General features: G+C 49.0%; 2 protein-coding genes across 2 annotated transcripts in view; one reads left to right on the forward strand and one right to left on the reverse strand.

Annotated features, from left to right (window-relative positions):
* LOC135917529 (uncharacterized) overlaps positions 1-23,764 on the reverse strand; it is a 118,424-nt gene that overhangs the window by 85,929 nt on the left and 8,731 nt on the right. The window lies entirely within an intron of this gene.
* Positions 1-23,764, forward strand: part of uif (sushi, von Willebrand factor type A, EGF and pentraxin domain-containing protein uif) — a 135,636-nt gene that overhangs the window by 8,574 nt on the left and 103,298 nt on the right. Inside the window, exon 2 of the mRNA XM_070523659.1 lies at positions 22,771-22,795. Within this exon, the coding sequence (XP_070379760.1) occupies positions 22,771-22,795 (25 nt within the window). The remainder of the gene's footprint in view (positions 1-22,770; positions 22,796-23,764) is intronic.

Raw genomic sequence — 23,764 nt, forward strand, 5'->3', positions numbered from 1 at the left:
TCACTGCACCAAGTTTCGCTGGCGAAGCCATGTCGGCGCACATTAACGTTGCTATCACCGAGAGCGATCTATAAAGATATAGGTCTCCTGGGCTCGGACATATGCGAAATAATCCCTCAATCCAAGAGGTCGCTTAATCGGATCCACACGACGGAACGAATCGCCTAATCAGCCCGCGGACGACTGCGTCGTGGCTAATTCGCAGTGAGTGATCCAATCGTGCCGCAAGCAGCTCGTCAGCGGCTTCCTTGTACGAGGCGTGAGTTGACGACACTGATGCCCGTCCACAGGTTGAGCCAGCAATCCGCCCCGTCGTGCGAATTCAGCTTAAGCGGCTCCCAGCTTATAGCAAAGCGTTGCGGTCGACCTGTGCGAATACTCGACGCTACCTCATGTAAACGTAAATCACGAGGGTCAGGTATTAATTAGCTGCGTTTTGTGCCTCGTGAATTCCCGTACCGATGATTTCGCTCAACATGCGAGCGGTCTGTATACGCGAGTGGACGCTGCACCGAACGTAACGCCACGACTGCAGCTTCCGTGCGCTGGATTTATCGCAACGTGCCCGCATTTCGTCCGCATGCATGCGAAAGGAATAACGAATATCGTGTAGTACTGCTCGCCCTCATTATCAGCGTCGAGAGGCTTTTCTTTCTAAACTGTTCTTTTTTCCCAGAAAACTTGCACGAGCTCACCGAGCTTCTCACGTGCCACTTTAGCAGAGACAAATAGTACGTGAAAAAAAAATTAATAATAATAATCTTTATTGCTTCTAGGTGGTTTGTATTCAGCGCAACTTGCCCAATGTACTCATTTGTAAAAGCTTGAATATTTGATTTCTAAATTGGTATTTTTTCATGAGACATATTATATAGCATTGTTATGTGATTCGGCTAGCCACGATGCTACGTAAACTGCAGATACGGTTGTAATAACTGGTCACAGCTATCAGTCGAATAGCGCAACTCAATCGTAACTAGTTCCTGCATCGCACAGGGCACGAAGGCGGGCCGCTTAAAAAAAAAAGAAAGTTGGGAAAAAAGAATTAGCTCATGCGTTTTTTTTTTTTTTTCGAGCACGCGTGGGACGCTGCCGGCTGCAGTGGCAAGACTTTCCTTTGTTACATCATTTGTTTCCGGCCACTGCGACCCAATTTCTTAGTCTCGTTGTCGAGGAAATCAGGTGTGACCAAAGGTATCGCGCAATCGCTGCATACTGAAGCAGAAAAGGGCTCTCCACGACAGAGATGATGAATTGCCAACGTTGGCGTTGGGGCCCACTATCCTCAGTAACGGGTGCTGCGATTAATACTGAACGAGAGGATAGCAAAGGTGCCAGCGAATGACAAAGAGTTCTTACGAATGAAAAGTTCGGCGCCGCAGAAACTTTGGAACTTTGTTTGAGGTGCTCTTTTTTGATGACAGAACAGCGAAAGTGTGTTTAAAATGTGACCTCCGGTATAAGAACAAAGAGCAGTTGATTAGACGTAAAGTTAGCGATACGAGTTGCGGCTTATTTTACATCCTTACATAATCCAACTGCTACTTTATTCAGCACCTACGAAAGCATAGCGCATGTCTTGTTCGTTCCCCTGTTTGTTTTCTTCAAATCAACTATGAATCCACGCTAAGTCTCAAACCTATTTGCTCGTTCACGGAACCCGAGGTTGTTTCAGGACGTGGGAAACTCGCGCTATGCTGGAATTTATGTAACAAGTGCGCCAGTAGCGACAGAAGGGGCAAGAAGCGCGAGGGTTACCCCCCCCCCCCCCTCGCCACTTCTCATAAACTCCGCGCAACTATTGCTCACGACAGTACATTGTATTTCCTTCGTCTTGATGTATGCATACAGACTGCGGTGGACGCTGTTTATTTTAAGCTTCAACATTCGAAGATAGATGACTGATCTTTGGGATGCTTCGTTACTTGCACTAAACCTCTCGGATAATGCCTGGCTAGGTGGTATCGATACCGGAAACACCTACTTGCTGGTCTGCATGTTTGAAACTACAAAAGGAACAACGGCCAACATTGGTCCTCTCCGCCCTATCAGCATATAGTTCGCCAAAAGAAAGTATCGTATTTCCCTTTATCGCCTCCATTTTCTTTATCTCCTTTCCTCAGACCCATACCTTCTCGCACTCACCCTACCAATGAGAACGCACGCGTAATTGTTCAGCCAGTTCCATCTGGCCAAGTATATACATGATGCTAAGCAAGGGCATAAATCTTGCGGCACAGCAAGCTGGCAGCCCTCTGCAACCCGCGGCCATCATATAGTAGCGGCAGAAATGATGGTTCATCAACTGGTCGAGAGCGCAGCCAGTGTAGGAGCGATGACCTGCTATGCCGTCGCCGCCGGCGCTCCGAGTTGGAAGCGCCCCTCACGCCTAACGTGTACGAAGTCGAAAATATGAAAGGGGAGTCAGCTTATTTTCTTTATTGTGTGCGTTCTACACTCGATGGAGGGGGGGGGGGGGGGGCGAGAGAGATGTTTCCAACGGTGGTAGTCGTGGTAGACGCGAGTGAGGAACAATAAAAGAAAAAGCGAAGAGCGAACGGCCTGGGTTGCACGCGGAGGGATTGGAGCGAAGCGGAGCCCATATCGCTGGAAGCCGCTCCTCTCCCACCTCAGCGTCCCTTGGGAGCGAGTGCGCCATCGTGGCCGCCCTGAGGAGAGGTCGTGCCGCTGAAGAAGCGCCGGCTCGAAATGGAGTAATATGCCCTCGGAGAAAAAGCAGACGAAGCACATCGTCGACGTGGCCGGCTGGATCGCACTGGCTGGCGGCGCACCAAACTAGAACGAAATGCAGGAACCTGGCGTAGCCCGATGAAGAATGCGGCGGTGTCTGGGAGCTCGTCGGCACTCCACCCGCGTTATTCGCGCATACTATTATACGGCCTCGGTTGCGATCATAAAAGAAGCCATTGCGAGCTGCGCAGCAGTGCAGCGCAGCTGCTCCACCGGGTGGTCCTGCGGCAGCACTGGCTGCGAGAGGCGAAACGGCTGCCGGACAGGAAGCGAAACGTAATTCCGGTGCGTTTCCGGCACCTTGAGCGACTGGTGCCACACTCCGCGGTGCGAGAAATATGACGACAGACAACAAAGCGGACGCAAACGCAAGGCAAGCAACCGCAGACGTCATCGACACGCAACCAACGTATTCCTCGCGTCCGCAGCCGCTGAACGAAAATCTGCGCATTACTTTTCGCCACGTGTCCGCCAGAAAGTAAACGTTTTCGAAAGGCGAGGCAAGAGCGCTTATAGTGGGTCACGCTGTATATGGAAAGAATGCTGCTGCAATAAGTCGCGTCTCTTGCAACATAGTTGTACGCCTGCTTATGAGGCCACCTGCCACCGCTTTCAATAACGGAGAAAACAAGACGCTTTCCTCTTTTCAGTTTTCAGACAAAACCGAAAGTTTGCGAAACGAACACCTGAGCATGTAAAAATACGTTCAAGTGTTGCTTTCCCGTCATTCCAATACACATGAGCATATAGCCAAATAGAGCCACCTTTTATTTCAATTATTGCCCCTCGGCAATATTTATTTCACTTTTCTTGCACGACCACAGAGGCCGCCAACAGCCTGTTTAATCTCCTGAGCACACACTGAACGAAAACCGTTATCGCAGTGTTTCTTACGTGCGAGTTTGATTTCTAAAACAAGGCTTTGCGAAAACCAGCTTCAGTCATTAAAACAGTGTATATGGCAGTTTCATCCTTTACTCCCATTAGCGTAGTGGTAGTTTCTGGTCGTTTGACGGGAACACTCAGAGATCGCGAGTCGCTCCGAAAAGCCCTCGAGAGGGAGGCTAACACGAGGCCTCGAAGGTTTAGACGCTCCGCCGAGGCTTACGCAAGACACTTGGAAAGCCCTCTAGGAAACGTTTTGAAGCGTTCCCGAGTGTTCTTATGATTCGCCCTTCGTAAAGGAGCATAAAAAAGGATATTAGAAATTTTGAAGAACGTTTAGTTTATAATTCCAAAATCTATCACTTCGTGAGCCGGTCGGCAGCATCGTACACAAATCGTCAGCGGGACACATTCTAGGCTGTCCTCCGTCCCATCTGTTCAAATTCCTAGGACTGTATTCACAAAAACCTGTTACACTAAAATTGTTTTTAAGAGAAAATTTCAGCCAGTCCTGATACTGGGCATATTATTAGCGAAGGTGGCCGATCAATGCCAATATTCCCTCGTGAGCGACCAGCTTTGTGAATTCGGATCTTGTTTCTTCTTCTTTTTCTTCGGCTGAAATACCTGAAGATCATTACCCGAGTTTTGCAGGGCTTTGCTACCAGAGCTGCCTACGCGCATTGGCCGCGCAGCATACTCAGCACATCCAAGCAATTTCAAAACCATAAAGTATCGCGCGTGACAATGCGTTACCAAAAAAAAAAAAAAATATGGGGTTTAACGTGCCAAAACAACGTTTTGATTATGAGGCACGCCGTAGTGGAGGACTCCGGAAATTTCGATCACCTTGGGTTCTTTAACGTGCACCTAAATTTAATTACACGGGTGCTTTCGCATTTCGCCCCCATCGAAATGCGGCCGCCGTGGCCGGGATTCGATCCCGCGACCTCGTGCTCAGCAGCCCAACACCATAGCCACTGAGCAACCACGGCGGGTAAAAGTGTTACCAGCGCCGAAGGCTCGGACAAAGGGACGTTTGTAAAATAAAGTTTATATCTTTCTGCTGTCCAGTCGTTTCATGAACGTATCCAAACGTTACACACGCGGGAGGCCACTCTTGCGAAGCATGGAGAGAGAATGCGGTCGTGAGAGAAACGGTGCCGCCACAGCCATAGACGGCGATTCGACGTCGCTATACTAAAGGGGTGACCGAAGGGTCCGCGGAAGTTAACCATTCGAGAGAACGAAAATAGAAGCCGTTTTTAGTACTCTCTCCTAACACAAGCAGACGCGACAGTGCATCGTTAAGACGTGGGTCAACAGCCCCCTTTCCACGGTCTGTCTCTTACGTTCATCCCCTTCGCACGGCGGCGACGTGGTTCAGAGGCCGTGCAGTAATACAGCAATAAGCAGTGGGCCTAGTTCGCGTCATGAGAAACACAGCTATCGTGGTGCCCGAGATGGCGAAGAGACGCCCTCTCCTCGCCCATTTGTGACCATTGCAGTGACGAGAGCCATATAGAAGCAATGACGAATTTTCGGGATCAAGCAGGAAAAACCGTGATCTTGTGGAAACTGTTTATTGAAGAAAGTTTTTACTACAACACTAGAGTACACGGAAGTATCTGGCGTACGCGACTTTATACAATATATATAGAGAAAAGGGGTAAACAGAGGCAAGGCAGTTAAACTGAAATAGCTGCGGTGCGGCGGCCTGCGCGGTGGAAAAGTGGAAAAGGTTTTAAGCGACAAGGACGAAGAAAATATCGAATGCAATGTGCATGCAGACGACACGAGTCGTATAACTTCGAAATAACCCTATCTCTGAACCCGACGAAGAAAAAAATAACGCAATGCTTATATCAAACCTTCAACGCAAAAATCCGACGGGACGCTGGGACACTGGGATTTTCTGCTCCGACAGCGGACGGTTATCATGTGCGTCATTCGCGGTGCGCATCGTTCGATCTTTTCGCGATGCAAACGAAATGCGGCGTGCTTAACCACATGCGTGTATCACAAGCTCTCTGGTACAGAGAAAGGAGTGCGAGTTTACAACTGCGAAGCCTAAATAGATACACGCGATGCGCCTGCGTTCACGTCGTACCCTCTTTGAAAGCTCGCATGTAAACGCGCGGGAAATAATGGAAAAAAGGGACGCTGCTTTGGTGTCCCACATTTATTAAAGTTTGTCCAATCCAATCCAACTGCTTCTTTTGAACCAGCGACAACTGCAACACACCGAGTGTTCTTTCCCGTTGTCCACCGCAGGGTAAGCAGAGAACGCTGCGTAGCGTGTCGCGAGCAGGTTCAGCGGGCAGGCGGCAGCACCGCGGTATTTGGAGTGCGCCGCACAGGCGATCGGTGGAGCCGACCGCCAAGGCTGTGCGCGACCCCCGCGGACTGCACTGCACGCGTGAACGAGGGATTCGGCGCGCACGCCGACCACGCCCGTCCGTGCCGAGCGCCATGTCCTTGCAGTATTGCCGGGCCGTACGCACGCACTCACCTGACAAAGCACGCTTCGCGAAACGAAATTGCAAGCGCGCTGGAGCGCAATATACCGTGGTCGGTCGACTGTAAGGACACTGGACGACTTCTTTTAAGACCGCGAAAGTGCTAGCTGTCCTTTGCCGCTGCTCGTTTGCGTCATGATTGGTGATCCCGCATGGACTCTCGGTTTGTGGGGCGGTCGGTAATCCGGATCGCTTCATCGATTTTCACGCGCGTTTTGACAGATCCCCATTGTGCGGTGCGCATATTATACTGTGCCTTCATTACTCACTCTTACTGCGCGTACTTACTGTGGCACGTGGGCAAACAGTACAGGATCGCTGAATGTTCCTTTTCCATCGTCGTAGCGTACTTATTTTTTTTTTCTTTTTTTATTGTCTTGATCTCGACAAATGAAACTGTTTTCGTGCGTTCAGTATTTGGCGCCAGTTTGCCCGGTCTTGGCACTGGGGCAGCGCACTTTGTCATACGTTTAGATTAAACGAGCCAACATCAACTCCGCTTTTGCAAGCTATCTAAACAAAACCGAGAGACTTGGGCATTTTGCAGAGGCGACGGCTGCTTCTTTTCGCTTGAGAACGAAAGAAAAAAAAAAGTAGCAATAAAAGTATCATCAAATAGTAAAGCTAGCTGAAAACGGCGCACGAGAGGTTTCGACACGGTCGTAAACTTCGGAGAAAGACCGAAGTACATTGTTAAGCTTCTTTTCGGATACGAGCATGACCATGACGCTTTTTACCCGCCTTAAGACAAACGTGGCCACGTTGACATTAAACTGAATCTGTGGCAAGTTTTAAATCTTCAAGGCAAGATATATGGTCACGGGAGAAAAAAACTACCACAACCTACATAGATAAAAATGTAATTAGGCTGCAGAGGCGCATCCTCTCAAAGGACCTAATGACGTTTTAGTTTTTACCCTCTTTGCTGCGGAGGGCACATTTTCCTGTCCGAGTGACCGGTTTGTCCCACGGTAAACAGGCTTGCATGGCGCGCGTAGTCTCATCTACGCGTATCTATTCAGGTTTTTACCGACACCGTAGAGCGTCTTGGGGCACCTGTTTATTGCTTTACAGTAGCAGAAAAAAAAAAAACACGCACAGTGGCTCTCTGTCTGCTTTAGCTTGGTGAACTCGATATTGATCACAAACGGAGAAAGAAATATACCGAAATCTGACTTTGGGATAGGCTATCATAACGGCAATGTGTCCTAGAACACTATCAATCAGTAGGTTTGATTTCGCGACCTTCGAGATGCTTTTAAAGAAAATGATTTTAAAAAATCATTTTCGGCGTCATTTTTCTTCATGCTATATTATTCTGCGCACATGCAGGATCGACAGCGAAAAAAAAAAATGATAACAACGGAAAGGCTGCGAAGTTAAATTACTTGCTGGCCCAGTAGCGCATGGAGAGGCGGCGCGCGTTCACACACCTCAGAAGTGGTAAGAAGAGAGCGCGGATGCAATGGTGCTAGCAGTTGTGAGCTCTGCACGGGGCCGCTCGAAGGTGCACTCGTGTAGACGGGCGTTATAACCATGTGGCGATTGATTCTGTCGTTTTAAACCTTGCTTACGTCACATCGTAGCGGCCCAAGCTTATCCAAGCCCAAGCCCTCTGTATTTGTGTTCTTATACCGTTGAGCCTTGCTGTCGGGTATTTATTGTTATGAAAAGTTTTTGTAGGAATTCGCCTTAACGAAACCCAAAGCTACATTAGAGAATACGCACTGCCTAATGGAGTTGCTCAGCCATGCCGTACTGCTGCTGGCAGAGATCAAGTCTTGGCCACGGCCGGTCACAAAAATGCTCGCGTACTTAGATTCACCTGCGCGTTAAACCCGATGTTCTGTGCTACGGAGACCCTCGTTATCCACACTGTACGCTAGGAACGCTAAATTTAAACCTCAACAATTCCTGCTATTGTCACGTCGAGTCGCGAAATAAATTACATAGGAGAGTCAGAGGCTACTCCCAAAATCTCTCTCATACACGTGGTTCACGCGTGCAACCTTAACAAACAGGGAAACTTAGAGAGTACATTCCAGCAGAAGTAAGTAATTAGCAGGCAGATTGGCATTGTAATGGTTCTAGTTTCTTTCGTTTATATTTATTTGTTATGTTTTTTTTTAACTTAAAACAAAACAATGAGTGCACTCACCTTACGGTACTGAGCGCTTCGTCTATTCGCTCTTAATTTAGTAGTGGTGGTTCAAAAAAGGAAGGTGGCGGAGTGGGGGGGTCTACTGCTTTTTTCTTACGCTAAACCTTCAACTGATCAACCTGCCCTCCATCTTCTCGTCTGGAATCAGCCGCATCGAGGTGCTTGAACCCAGGTTAAATGGAGTTGAACTGGAACGAGACGCGGTTCCAGTCAGCACTTGCACTTCACAACAAGCTCCACCTATTCGTGAAACCTAAATTAAATGCAACGCGAAAGTAACCCGAGCGTGACACCTGTCAATGGCATTCCCTTCGCCAGAGCTAGCATGCTGGCCTATATACTCTCACGAGCGGCGTCACTCAACCAGCGCGCCACGCTCAGCCCAGAGTCTCTCGTCATTCCTATTTCACTGCTTCCCACTTTCTAATTCTCTCGTGCTTTTCCGGACTAAACGGATTCTTTTGCGTTACGGCGCAACTCAGTCGTTTGCCATTGCGGCGCTTCTCAGCATGCAGGGCGCAAGACAGCACGCGCTGAGCGCGCACGCGGCGCGGGGTTTACGAAAGCGGCCATCCCGAAGGATGGTGGCTTTCGTTCTAACGCAGCCATCGAACAGAATCGGAAGATGAGTGAGACAAAAGTGAACAAGGAAACAGAAGCGACAGCACAGAAATGTAAGCACGAGAAAAGAAAAAAAAAGAAGAAACGGCGAGCTTCGTCTGCCACACGCGAGAGCGCTTCCGCACAGGATGCCTATATCCTGTGGAACTTCGCCATTCTCCCGATGGTCACGTATACTATGCACTGGCGGTTCACTTCCCCTCGTAGTAGAAGAAACTTGTTTTTTTTTTTCATTTTTCTTTTTCATTTTCCGGGTTGCCTGCGTGACGTACAAGATGACAGAGAATGTTTGTCAGAGCGGAAAGCGTTCTCTCGAACCACCACCGCCGCGCACAGAGCAACGGCTGCGGCGAAGAGCCAGATGGCGGTGATTGTGCCGATAGGAAGCAACGGCGGAAGCATGGACGAGGCGCGCGTAGTTACAACAATACACTCCGTTTCGGAGACTTCCCGCAGCGGCGGCAGCAAGTCGACAAGAACAAAACGCGTAGCAATGGCCTCCCGCGCGCACTTGTACGGAGCGCGCGCCCAAGGCGCGTACACCGGTAGGAGTTTCCCTAATGGTCCTCCCAAATGACTAGCCGGGTCCATGAGCGCGCCGAGCGCGAACCTGTCCTGCTCCTCGGTGGGCCAGCACGTCGTGTAACCGGGCATGTCGTCTTTCTTTTTTAACTTTTAGTGGCATGTATGCGGTCCTTGGCACGCACTGCATGGTGGAAGAAGGGGGGTGAAGGGGTGGCAAGGGGAAATATTGTGGGGTCGGCCGCCCCCTCTCGCCTACGCATCCTCTCCCCCCTCGCTTTCCTTTAGAGAGCCCCTGCGTATAAGCGCATCCCAGCCCACTTCTATAGCCACGTTACCTCTTCTCTGCGCGCAAGGTAGCCACCCAAAATTACAGGCTCAAAATATGTACGCTAAGATCCCTGCCTATGCTTATCTATTTATCTACACTTAGGTGCACTTCCGCCAGCAACCGTGGTCAGCATCTTTCGAAAATCAAAAGATGCTATATTATACCCAAGGGCGAGATCGGACACTACGCGCCTCCGCGATGCTCGCACACACACTGACGGCTTGCGGTTAACCGATCACGGTTAGGTCTGACCGTAAAATACTGTTGCCTTCTTTTGAGAGGCCGCGTTGCAACGTCCACCATGGATGGATGAATTGATGGCAGGAAAGAGGCCCCTGGGCGGCCGCAGGCTTAATTGCTTGCGCGACTATTTACTGCACCGTCTCGCGGCACAGGCACGAAACGAGTCTCAACGCAAAGCCCCGTGCCGCGTCCTTTATATCTCCCTTCGACCCGGAGCCCCTTCGGGGTCACAGCGGCGCGAGATGGTGATCGAGCCGGCCGGCGAATGAAAGCGCCGCTGGTGAGTCACGCCTGGAAGGAGCGTCATTGAACCTGGCCAGAGGCGGAAGAGGCCGTCACGGCTTGACGCGCCAGCGCACCTCTCCGCCGCCGGCGACGAAAGTAAAGCGGGCTGCCGACTATTGTGCACAAAAAGGCTTCTTCGCCGACCCCTGGCGCACAGCGGCCACGGGCAGAGGATACTATTCCTCCCCCCTCCATGAGTAGAGCTTTTCGTTTTTTTTTTCCCCAAGAAAATCGTGCGCCGCTTTGCTTCTTTTTCTAGCTCTCCCTTTGCATCGCCGACATTGGCATGATCCGCGCTCCACGGGGCTGTGCAACAAACCATGGAACGTGCAACGCCTCGTTGGCCGTGACACGGCTATCATGGGTGACAGCGGCAGCGACCAAGGACGCCGCCGCTCTTGAGCTGTATACACGGAAGCATGCGTCTTTCGTCGCAACTTATATGAGAAATACCTGCATAGAAATGGCCGCTGAGCCCACAACGAAGAATGGAGGAAGGAAATTGAAGCATGTCACCGGAGGCGACAGCATTCGTACTGCCTTGACGACTTGAAGTCCCAACAGAATCAGTCATATTTAAGCGCAGGAACACCAACAACTCGGACGTCCGAGCCACCTAAAGAGAGTGAGTCGCTATAACAAGTCGCCGCCTACGAAGGAACTCTGCGTTCGCTACGGAAACGAGCGGCGGAGGGAAGCGAAAATTTCTAAAATGAAATTCTCTGAGGTCGTCCCTGTGACAATTCACGCCGAAAGCGAAACCATATAAGTTCGCGTGCAGTGTATTATACGCAGTGCCTTTGCTGAACTCACGACTACGCGTTCGCGGAATCGCTCTCCCGAAGCAAATTTCGCAACTTCCGGAGCACACGCGCGCCGTCCGCAACTGCACTGCATGGACGAGGCGCCGGGCGTGCACGACGGGCGCTGCGGACCCCATTAAAGCTGTGCTCACGCGTTCCGCGCAAGCGTTGAACCGAGGCATCGAGTTCGCGGCAGGCAGCGCTGGGCTTTATGGTGTTATTGCATCTGGCCGCCACCTCGAGTCTTTGGATGACGGTTAGGTGGGGAGAGGGACGGATGGTGCTTTCCTCCCGAGTAGTGGACAAAAGGGAAGGCGGAAATGAAAGAAACCCCGCGAGTACGCGAGCGGCGTGATGACCCTCGGCGATGCGGGCCTTTCTTTGGAGCTTTACGCCTGTAAGACTTCTGTGAATGCGCCTTTTCTTTACGTAGTTGTAGGCGACGATTATCTCATATTGCGATACTTTTCTTTTTCTCTCTCTTTTGGCGTTAAACGCACTGCGGAGCCGCTGGATGCAGATGAGAGGGGGCTGGGGGAAGCGAAAGTTGCAGTCGGCTCCGAGCTCTACGCTCGGTGCACGCCTTGCCAAAAGGCCGGGTGAAGCATATTCACAATGGCGATGGATAGGCGCTCGGTTATGCACTACCCGGTCTTTCTTTTTCTTTTTTGACTTCGCGAAGTCGTCTGCGTCAGCTGAATGGGAGAATTTCGCGACTTGCGTATTGCCACATACGCTGAGGTTGTATCGCGCTCCTTCTAGACCCTCGGATATATGAATGGGAAACGTTTCCGTGCTGCCTGAAAAGCAAGCGTCCATTCTTTCTACTTGAAACATCGTGGTATACCACCGACGCTCGATTTACCGTTATTCTCACTTTTATTCAGATAGCGCTTGAAGTAGCGCACGCAGCTAGCGCAACCGATTTCAGTGCTCACTGCGCTTTGTTATGCGAGGTCACCTTCGCTGTATACGTTACTCAACGGTGTATATTGGCCAAGGGGTGCGGAGACTCCGCAATGTATCAGTGGCTCCAGTCTTTTTGTTGCATTCCGGTATTCACTTTCACGGAGGTATAATTTAGTGCGATGACTAAGGGGTATTCACTTACGTCATTGCTGCTGCCATGATGGAGCCCTAACAGCGCGGTGGCAAAGGTCCATCTTGATCTGATCTGCGTATCTGCAACTTGGCTGTCACAGTGCTGTGGAAGCTGCACGTGCACGCGATTTCAATGTGGCGCCCGTAAAGTTGCATGGATACTGCCTACAGGGCCCACCCAAAATGCCCGGATGTTGAATTTCTAGCATCAAGTTTATGTCTTTCTTTATGAACTCTTTGCCGCCAGATATTGTGGTCAAAATAACATTACACATAATAACGACAAAAATAAAACATTAAGAAAAACCAGGGCAAAGCAATGAAAAATCAAGGATTCTCAGCGAGCTGACGTCTAACACTGTAATGGGAGTTACAGCTTTATGGAGCAGCGTTGTTTGTACCCTTAACTATTGAGCGGTTGATATATATTTGGTGTTTCCTTTCTCGAAGTTGCAGGTTTAATTTCAGTATACGTTTCCTTCTCATTTTCTTCCGCCCTCCACCCCCCACCCCCCCCCCCCCAAAAAAGAAAACAATAAAGGAAATGCGTTTCTTCTTTTTTTTTTTCACGAAGGAAAAGTGAGTAGGGATTGTAACGAGCGCAGCATAATTGAAGAAAGGGCACCTGATGACACGCATCTCGTTACACCATGAGGCGCTAATTTACTGGAGTATATTGAAAAGCAAACTGGCAGATGAAATCATTCCAGATTGTGTCAACAACAAATTCTCAAGCATGTTATCATCCGCATTATTATATAAATTATCAGATAATTAAGTTTCTGGAAGCACGTCTTCAGCTCAATATGATAGACTGATGGGCTAGTTGATATGACATCATGAAGAATGTCGCGCAAACAGAACGCACAAGGCGACAGAAAGCGCCGTGTGCCCGTGAGATTTCTGTCGCCTTGCGTGTTCCGTTTGAGTTACGCTGCACATGATGTTTATAGCAACCGTTTGAGTAGCAAAATAGGGGAGGGGGGGGGGTGCGTCCAGCACTGATTAGAGGTACTTACCAGTAACTTATTTTTTTTTAGATAACCGTTTAGATAACCGTTTAACCGTAAAAGAGTGAGATGAGTGAGATAACCGTAAAAAGAGTGAGAACGAAGAATGTAAAATGGCTGAAGAAGTGATCCGATCCTGGTACGAAAAGAGACATTGTTGTTGCGCAAGGACGGTAAAGCCGTGCTTTACCGGCACGAAGTGCGCGCCTTCTTTCCCTGTGTACTAACGAGTGCTCCACCGAGGTTACACAACTCAAGCGTCTCGCAAGTGACGCAGCGCAGGCAGGCGCTGCGAAGCGTGTCCCGTCGCGTACAGCTCACGCCGGCGAGCCGCATACGCGACTGTCCTTTACGGTTCGTAGGCTGCGGCTAATCCAGGCGTGTTATCGAGCGACAGCTTTGACCTCCGAGGCGTACCTTCCTGTCGACCATGGCTAAACGCCGCAATCGCATCCCGAACGCCCGCGCTCGGCATGTATGCGTTACACCAGCCAGTATCGCGTACATTATACGCACGTCGAAGCTGCCTCTCACCCGCCCCTGAAAAGCGCAGCCGGAAAGTTCGGTTCCTTCGTTGCAAAGTATAGCCTATAGAGGTGAATGCGTGGGAGAGCTGCCATCCAAATATTACCCTGGGAGACATGCGAACTGAACGCGCTGCGTTTCGTGTATCGGGAAATGTTCGGCGCGGGGTCCTCTCGTGCATTCAGGCTCACTTGACGTGGCGGTGGAGTGTCAGATGGCCGCAGCATGCACCCGAGCCCCAGATCTGTCTCGCGGACGGCACTGTTGTCCCGATGACCTCTTGCCCCCATCGCGCAGGACCAGTGCCCTTGTCTCCGGCGGCCGTCACGGCGGATCGCGCAACTTGCCTCGTGCGCTGCTCGGCACGAAAACATCATCCCCGATTACAACGTGCGAGACACGCATCGGTGGTGCACCCACATGTCTGTGCGCGTGATGGACGTGACCGAACGGCTCGTTCGCTGGATAATGGGTCCGATAAGAGCGCCTGCACAGCGTCCAGGAAGTTGCAGCCCTAACGTCGTTTTAAGGAAACGTTAGTGATGGTCAAAGCCGTCGTGTGGACCTCGTCGGGTTGAAGAGACTGTGCTCGTTTTTGGCGCACAATCAAATCGGCATATGACGACCTAAGCAGAGTTTTCATCATAGTCTTTCTTTCTTTCTTTCTTTCTTTCTTTCTTTGTAAAAATGAGTATTGTTTGTTTACTGTTGAAGCTTCCTGCTGCACACTGAAATTTTAAGGAAGTAAGAAAATGGAAAAGCTCTTTATTTTCTGGTGATGCAAGACGCGCACACAAACCATGCAGTAACCCCAGTGCTGCACGTGGGACCACAGCTGCAACTTCCAAGTGTCTTTCGAAGAGTAATTGTCGTTGATGCTCATTAGAAATGACATTATGTCCATTTAACCGTATAGTATGGTTATGAGTTTCCGGATTGATTTGGGAAGAAAACCGAAAGTTGTTTTAATTAGGACGGGAAGAAACAGCGCTTGGGCGGGACGAAGTGAAGACGACAGACAAGGCGCTGATCAACGCCTTGTCTATCGTCCTCACTTCGTCTTGTCCAAGCGCTGTTTGTCCCCTTTTTTTAATTATGTACCAACCAGCCCAGAATAGCACACTTCTTCAGTTGTTTTATTATTTTATAACTGACGTAACATTCGGAGCTTTTCGGGACATCCCTTTTCAGTGCACGGAAAGTCAGATACTTTCGACTCTTTATCGTCGCTGCCTACGGATACCGCTGTGTCGGCTATAGACTCCATGATTCTTCATACGTGTTGCAACGAGTGGGTGCTTGAACAGGCCCGCCCGCGCGAGCAGAGAACCTATAGTTATAAGCGCTCTTGGCACCTTAGGTATGCAGCCGTTTAAGGTTGACTTTTAACATTATCCATTGTCACTCACCATTATCGATGCAAATTAAAAAATAATAATAAAAAGCACAGAATGTGGTTTCCCTGGTTATTTATTGTTGTCAACCATTCTCTCATGCTATTACTTGAGTGAAAGCTATGCTGGTTTGCAGATAAGACACTAGACAAAGTCGAGAGGTGTCGAAATTGTGCAAATTTGCCAGTGTTGAATGTTTCGCTATGAAGCAATGTTCATTTCACGCTAAACAAGGGCGTTGTTCAGCCATTATGCTCTAAACACCGGTCGCAATACGTGCATTACTATGTCGTGGGCCGCTGAACTCGGCGAAACTTTCTTTCACATTCTTTTTATGCGCTTGAAAGAACAGACACCTTGCAACACGGTGGAAAAGTTTCACTTTGTTTGTATTCATAGGTAGTATCCGACTATTGCGTTGAGGGGCTGAGCACAAGCTCGAGGGTTCGAGTCCTGGGAGCGATGGCCACAGTTCGATGAGGCGGTAGCCAGAAACAGCCGCGTGACAGGAATTTTAGCCCCCGTGATCTAAATTCATCTGCACTTCTGCGCTACAGCGTCCCCCGTTATCAAGCGCCGTATTCTCTCTCCTTCAACAAAAAATAAATAAACGAAAAATAAACACAGAGATGTTAGCAAGGAATTTACCAGCACCGGTGTTTATGAAGAACCATTACATAATTCACTGAGTATATACGATCACTCAATATGTGACTGCAGGACGTTCGATACGGTGCAGGTGTGATGTCCCGTTCGTGGAGCCTAACCAAACCTCATACTCGCGTTATGTGCCTTCGTTTCGCTGATCCGCAATGAAAGCAAAAGCGCAGCGCCAAACCGTTCCGTTTTCGCTTGCCACAAGAGCGGACTGTTTTTGCCTCCGCCACAGGATAACGACAGCCGCGACGTTTTCTTCCTCTTCTCCTAAACTCCTCTTCAACTTTTCTCCAAACATATAAGATCGCGTGGCCGTTGTGTGCGTTGCCGTTGTTATCGCGCTCCCTTTGTAGTACAGATCTGCGCGGGCCCACTATACCGCGACTGCTCGAAGGAGCGCGTTCATTTGAAAGAGAAGACGAGCGAATTCAAATGGGAGTGCAGGAAAAAACGATTCCATTCAGACTTCCTCGCACGGGAACGGCATACCGGAAGTGGAGTTTCGCAAGCGGCCAGTCAACCGCATGCGCCAGTATGTTCTCGCGCCAAGACAAAAGGAAAGGGGCAGAGAAAAACAGAAAACACGCTTAGTCCGCTGGTCGACAGCGCTTTGTACTGCGGGCGCCACCGGGACTGGCTTTCGTTTTCTCATTTGGTGGTCTGCACTAATGCGTGTCCTGTGACACTTGTAATGACCCCGGGCGATGTAATGGTTGTATGTGGCGGCGGCGACAAGCGCGGGAACAAAAGAAGCCAGGAAGAGAGAACGCGAGCAACAGTGGTACGGAAGGTTCATTCTTTCTTTCCTTTTTTTTTTCCCCGGCAAACTTATAACATATGGCGTATCTTCGCCGCTCCGGAAGGACTCGCTGTCTTCGCTGAAGCATACGCTGTTGAGTGATATTACAGGCTGATTCTCTTACTCTCTGTCTCTCTCTCTACTTTTCACTCTCTTTCTTTTTCTTTCTTCCTTTTTTTAGTGGCAAAGCTGCGCATTTCACAGAGAAAAAAAAATGATAGGAGGAACGAGAAGAAAGGAGGAAACAGCAAAAAAAGGTTGACGGGTGTAGCACTTTCTGAACTTAATAAAGGCTAACGCGGCACCTGTTCAGCGCAACAGCCTCTGCACGTAACATAAGTGATGTCGACAAGCTGAGCAACTCCCCAATCTCGCTAAGTTGGACAATTCACAGTGGAACAGAACAGTCGCGCATTCCTCCTAGCGAACGCGAGCGCGTTAACGGAGCTTGCCGCGGCACTCGCCACTGGGCCAGCGAAGTCGGGCCACTTAGGAAACGACGCCGCACCATTCCCTTCATCTTCTTTCAACCCCTTGTCACTCCCACACACAGTATACCAGTACAGGAAGCCGAGAGTCAATAAATGTTCTCTCTTTCTCTCTCCTAGTGAAAGCCTTAATTTTTCGCCTCGTAGCTTGCAGAAACTTACGTGCGGAAAGTGAGCGATACAGAATCAGCCTAACGGAAAGTGGACGCGAAGTAGATTTATCTCAGATGAGACGGGGACTGATCCGACTTCGAGACGGACAGTCGTGACGGTGGGAACAATTAAGCCTCATTAATAGCCCAGTATACAGTGGCCAAAACGCGGCGGGTGTTGTTAACAGCGCGGCTCTCTGCGCGCTAATGCGTCCCCCCCCCAAGTGTTCCTTATTTCCCCCTCCACCTTTCCCGCCATAACTACCTCCTACCGTTGATAAGTCAGAAAGCCGAGAGCTCTTCCGGTTAACCTCCGTGCCTTCCTTCTTTTCGCCACCCGCCGTGGTTGCTCAGTGGCTATGGTGTTAGGCTGCTGAGCACGAGGTCGCGGGATCGAATCCCGGCCACGGCGGCCGCATTTCGATGGGGGAGAAATGCGAAAACACACGTGTACTTAGATTTAGGTGCACGTTAAAGAACCCCAGGTGGGCGAAATTTCCGGAGTCCTCCACTACGGCGTGCCTCATAATCAGAAAGTGGTTTTGGCACGTAAAGCCCCATGATTTAATTTTTTTCCTTCTTTTCGCTCTCTCTTTCTCTGTCAGTTTATTCGTAATCCATGCGTTGCCTCGAGATTAACATACCATAATGTACCTAGTATGGCCCTTGTTTGTCTTCGATGCTGACTTCGTTTGTCTTCGATGTTAAAGACGGACAAAGTAAACCCGAACTTTCCAGCTCGAGCCATTTCAGAGCAGTCATGTTTCTTTCCTCGCGCCTTCGCACACTCGCTTCACCTCAGCTTTCTTAAAGCTTGCGCAACGATTCTTTTCAAACAGTTGTGTCAAACCATGCTCAAAGAAACAAGAGCGCAAAGAATTCAGTTTTCTAGTCTACCGTCGCTTATCTACGTTGCTTCGCGAACGTAAAGTGCATCACGAGACAAACAACAACAAAGTCGTTATATAGCATTGGGCAAGTTTTCGCATAAAGTATATTGTTTACTGGCGAATTTCTTGGGTTTCTTTTTGTTTCTTTCGTTCCGGCTTTTTTTTTTTTTTTTCCCCATCGCGAGTACTGGTGCTAGCTGGCACCATCGAAATGGAGAAACGAAGACACACTGAAGGGGGAAAAATGTACGGGGCGATCATTAGTGTTTCCGGGTTCGTTGGCTATAAATAGGCTCAGTGGAAAAAAGAAAAAAAAACAAAGAGAGGCGAACGGCCACACTGTACACCACTGGTGGGGAAACGCACATGTGAGAAGAAACAGCGTGGGCGGCCGCAAGAACAATCCGCTTCTCTGGCGGAAACGCGCAGCGTTCACGCCGCCTCCATTCCGGCTGCGGCCGAGGGAGGTCTCGCTGCGCGGCCGAGCTTCAGCGTGGCGTGACCGCCGCGCACGCAGCTCCTTGCGCGAGGCGCTGTACACGTGCGCGTGCAGACCCGGCGTTACGCAAGCGCGCTGCTGCTGCGCCTCGCGCGAGGACCGCTGTCCGGACGGAATCAAGCCGACGCGGTGTTCCGCGCGCGAGCTTCACCGCACATATGGCGTCGACGCGACTGAGATGGGTGATTTCGCATTGCAGCGCAAGGAAGGCGACAGCGCCGTGCTGTCTTCGTTCCCTTTTCCTGCAACGATAAACTCCCAAGTTCCGACACCGCTTCTAGCCCGAGCTCGGCCATCAGGCGCTTCTGTGAACCTTTGATGCGCAGGAAAGACCGCATATCTCGTTTCGTCGTTTTGACGGTTCGTTCGAGAACTGTAATTTTAAAAAAAAGAAGAAAAAAGAAAAATAAGCATACAAAGAGAACTACACACGTTCAGCTGACGTGTCTGCCAGATAGCATGACGTCACTGTTACATTAAGGAACTGCTTCGTTATGTAGAGGCTGGCTGATTATTGGAAGAGACTGATACAGCTCAAAAGCGTCTAGGTCCCTTCATTATTGCTGCTTCCCAATTTCGCCACCAAAGAGCATTTTCTTAAGCTCCGCCGGCCTGCCCAGATCTGACGAGAACCAGGGCTCGATTTCACAGAGCTCTTCGTTCGTAAGTGCTATTTGCCATTGGTTGCCCGCCTTCTCTAATAGGTCAAGCATCAGGATTTGCTAAAGTTTTATCTTACGAACAATTTTTGCGTAAGAGGTTATTGTGAATGCGGGCCCAGTTTATTGTAATCATCTCGCGTCCTGCTCACTTTTGATGCTCGCACAGTTCGGCGTTCTCTCGCAATGGACGAACAGTGGTGTATCTCTGTGGTGCATCGCCGGAATTGAAGCTCGAGTACACGATCGAATTTATTTCGTTTAGTTTTCCGTGCTTTATTGTCGTGACCCAGCCAGAACCATGGAGGTGGATCTTCCTTATGAAGTGAAGCCGGATCTGCGTCGCCTTGTAAGAGTCACCGAGATATCTAGTTTTCTATATATAGGAGCCTCATGAAGCGTCCTCTTGGCGCTTCCTTAAGGCTTTTAATTTGCAAACCAGGACGAGAGAGATAGTTACCGAAGCTTATTCAACAACATGCAACGCCACATGTATCCCAATAATAAGTGGATGTCGAGACAAATTTCGTCTACGTTCTCGTCAAAGTCAAAGTGAGTTTTCAGCTGCCAACAGCGAGTTTTTGCTTGTCCCTTCAACCTAGAGTGTACCAAACGCGCTTGCGCCCGGCGCCGACTCCAGCTATACCGCGGCCTTTTCTCTATTTGAATATGGTTACCCCTTGATACAACTACTTTCGTTTGCGTATGCCAGACTGCCAATCATGAAAAGTGAGTTATGCTTACATGTCAAAGGCAAACGCGCTATCCCGAGTATAGAAATACCCGAGCGACTCGATCCTACCGCCAACCACGTGCTACCAATGCACAGAGAAAGCAATTGCACTATATTAAGAAGCACAGTCCTGTTATTATTATTATTATTATTATTATTATTATTATTAGTAGTAGTAGTAGTAGTAGTAGTAGTAGTAGTAGTAGTAGTAGTAGTAGTAGTAGTAGTAGTAGTAGTAGTAGTAGTAGTAGTAGTAGTAGTAGTAATCATTTAAACATATATAAACACCGCAAGGAGAAAGATACGGAAGAAGAAGACGAAGGCACATCGCAAAACACGTAAAGAACAAGTATTACATCCTAGAGAGTCCCGTGATTGAGAAGAATTTTAGTACAGCTTTGTAAAACCTCATATCGACGCAGTCCTATGAGAACCGCTAGATAAACACACCACCCTCCTGACGCCTACACTTAAGCTACTAGCCAGACATCAAGAAGAAATCATCATAAAAGCACAGATAAGCACGATTCCTCGCAGAAAACTGTAAGCATTATTGCAATAGACCTCAATTTGCATGCGTAGAGAGAGCACTAGACTCCGCCATGTGCCACAACGTTGTCTCGTTTCCAGCTGTTCTTCCTTTATGACAAAATTCTCCAGGCCATGTTACCAGAGAAAAATGTATTCGTTGACCACATGCATTAACACATGCATTTCACTGAGATAGTTTAAATTTTATACGCCTTCAGACGTGTTCAGCGGAGGCCCAAATGCCATTGCAGCTCCTCATACGCAACGTTTCTACCGGTGCCGAGGCTTTGCAAGGCAGTAAATGTGTGTAATCCGCGGTTGACAAAGTCGAAACATGGCAGAACCCATGCGCTTTATATAAGTTACAAGAGCCGGGGAATTCTTGTTTTGTGTTGTTTTCTTTTCGAACGGCACTGACGTTATCTCACACGTATCGTAATTTTAAGCAACGGAACAGCAGGAAAGGCTATAAAGAGGAAATTTCTTCCTTCACAGTAATTGTTTCATTTGTATATTTTGCAGGTTTTTCAGATAGTCTCGTGCCGAAAGAACGGCAATAACAACGTGCCGATTGCGATTTGTCACGTTCGGCATTAGAATTCATGCGGATGCGACGAAATTATAGAGCACATAATCTGCGGATGTCGTCCCTTAAGCCGCCAGAACGTTCTCTCTGTGTCAGCCTAAGCTGGTCGAACAGCCGAGACCATTGATGAAACAAAATATCTCGGAACCATGGCTTCAGGGGTCATCTCTGCAAAAAGCTACCATGAGTGCTGATGCTGTTCTCAAAGAAATGCTACCAGGCCGTTGCTGCGCGTCTTAACGACCGTCGCTAAATGCGCAGTGAACACGCACGTGCGTGAGCAAGTATTAAATCTCCATATTTTTTTTTTCTCGCATTTATGGCGACGCTTTCCCATCCCGTGATGAAGGTAGCAAATCAAGTGTAATCTTGATTACAATCCCCGCCTCTGTAGATTAGTGCACGTATGTAGTGTAGAGAGGGAGAAAAGTTTAACGATTCGAAATTCAGAGAAGTCGGCCTGAGGTACAATCCTCTAGCCAGCTAGCTACTCTGCGCTGGGGGAAGGGGAAGTGGGAAAAAAAGAGGAGTATGATGCATGACGATGACGACAGGAAGGAAGTGCACTCAAACAGCAAACAAGTGTACTCAAAGCCTAGAGTCGAGACACATACATGTTTAAAAAGTTACGTAAGATATAGTTTATACGAGTATTGCTCGTACAGCGTAATGGACCCAATTCGTGCCATGAGTATTTTGCTTTGTTGTTGTTGTTGTTGTTGTTGTTGTTGTTGTTGTTGTTGTTGTTGTTGTTGTTGTTGTTGTTGTTGTTGTTGTTGTTGTTGTTGTTGTTGTTGTTGTTGTTGTTGTTGTTGTTGTCGTTGTCGTCGTCGTCGTCGTCGTCGTCGTCGTCGTCGTCGTCGTCGTCGTCGTCGTCGTCGTCGTCGTCATCTAGGTTCTCACGATTTCTCTCATTTTATGTTTCCCCTTACTTAAGCAGCGTCAGATGCTTTGGAGTGCCACCGTAGCCAACATATCCACTTATTATGAATATATTTAAACTACACCAATCCACGAGATTGGTGCTAGCGATGAGCGACAGCACCTATACGACTGTTTGTCTCAGTCGATAGTATGTTATCGTCCTTCACGGACAGCTGGAGTGTTCGTTGAGTACAAGACGAGTAAGTAAAGATGCGAGAGTACGAAGCTGGGCCAGCTGGTTTGTGGATATAGCACGGCGAACATGGCCAATGAGGCAATAAAGAAATACGAAACCCGTTCATCTGACGAAGTAACGCTCACAGCGAGCGCCTTCGTATGCGCTCGCTAACCAACCTGTGCGCAGCCAAGCAAGTGTTAAGCGCATTTCCAATTACTGCAAGTCACGCAAGTCTCTTCGGAGGCCGCTGAGGAAGATGACGGCTGCGTCCGTCGAAACCTCAGGCAGGTTCCTAGCTGCATAAGAACGGCGCGACCTTGCGTCCGCGCATTTCACAATGCCTATAAACGGAACTCCGGCTAAGCGCAGCCCGTCTATAAGTCACTCTCGAAAGCTTTTATTTTCAAAGGATGAGCGCTGCCTTTAAGCCACGTTACAGGCAAACATGCTTGACCACTGCCAAGTATATCTCTTGGCGAAGGCCGCACTAACCTGTTGCTTTCTCTTTTCTCTGGTTTTCCAGGGCGGAGAACTCAGATGCCAAGACGGTGAGTAAAACCTTTTGATATGATCACGCCCCTCTTCGGCGACACCGCGAGCAGATCGCTGCCGTGCGTCCGGCTCGCCTGGTCTGTGCAAACTGGTTGGCTGCTGGCGCCGGTTTCCTTTGGTGTATATATTGTGCAAAAGCTTTAAAAGAAAACAAAAAAAGAAAAGAGATGTACAAGGTCGTCCGGTGACATTTGCACGTGCACGGAGCACAGCTTTCAACTCGGCTTTTCCAGAGGGAACTCCCCATCGGTTTTTAACAACGGGATGGAGCCTTGAAAAAGAAAAGACAAAGACAAAAAGAAATAGATACTGCACTTAATACTGGCCTACCTAAACAACAACTTTCGTCAAACCAGGCTCTATGGCACAATATGAGACGCCGGCTGTAGTGCAGCTGCTCAACATGTTCCCTGTGTTCGCGTTTGTCAGACTAGTGCGCGCCACGGCAAGCCAAGAACGGGCAGTAAGCGAAATTGCATGCATGACTTTAACATGAAGTTTCAGAGGTTATTCAGTGTTGCACACGAGTACTTCATTTTTCTTTCTATTTAGCAGATGCGAGGTAACTGCTTGTAGCATGGTGCTGCCATCTTACTGGAGACGAAATCGCGATGTGAGCGTTCGCAAGAAACGAAAGAGGGAACGAAAGCTGGAGCGACCAGCCTGCTATTAATGCTCTTTTGTGCGTGCGCTTCATCTCCTAATGCATTCCCCGTTTAGCTCGCGCAGATGGACAGCCAGGTAGAGCATTGTTGGATGTTTGCAAGTAATGTGGATCATTGCAGAAACCTGCTGAACATTGTTCCTTCAGTCGGGTGCCGCAGCTCTAACGCTGTCGAATAGCACAGCCTTAAAAAAAAAAGCAAGAAAGGAAAATGCAGTGAAATGGCATGTGAATGCGAGATATTTATTGGCAATTTCGCAAACCTATTCGTGACATGTGTCTTTCTTAATCACAACGACGC

The sequence above is a fragment of the Dermacentor albipictus genome, chromosome 1 (genome assembly GCF_038994185.2).
Source record: "Dermacentor albipictus isolate Rhodes 1998 colony chromosome 1, USDA_Dalb.pri_finalv2, whole genome shotgun sequence".
Classification (NCBI taxonomy): domain Eukaryota; kingdom Metazoa; phylum Arthropoda; class Arachnida; order Ixodida; family Ixodidae; genus Dermacentor; species Dermacentor albipictus.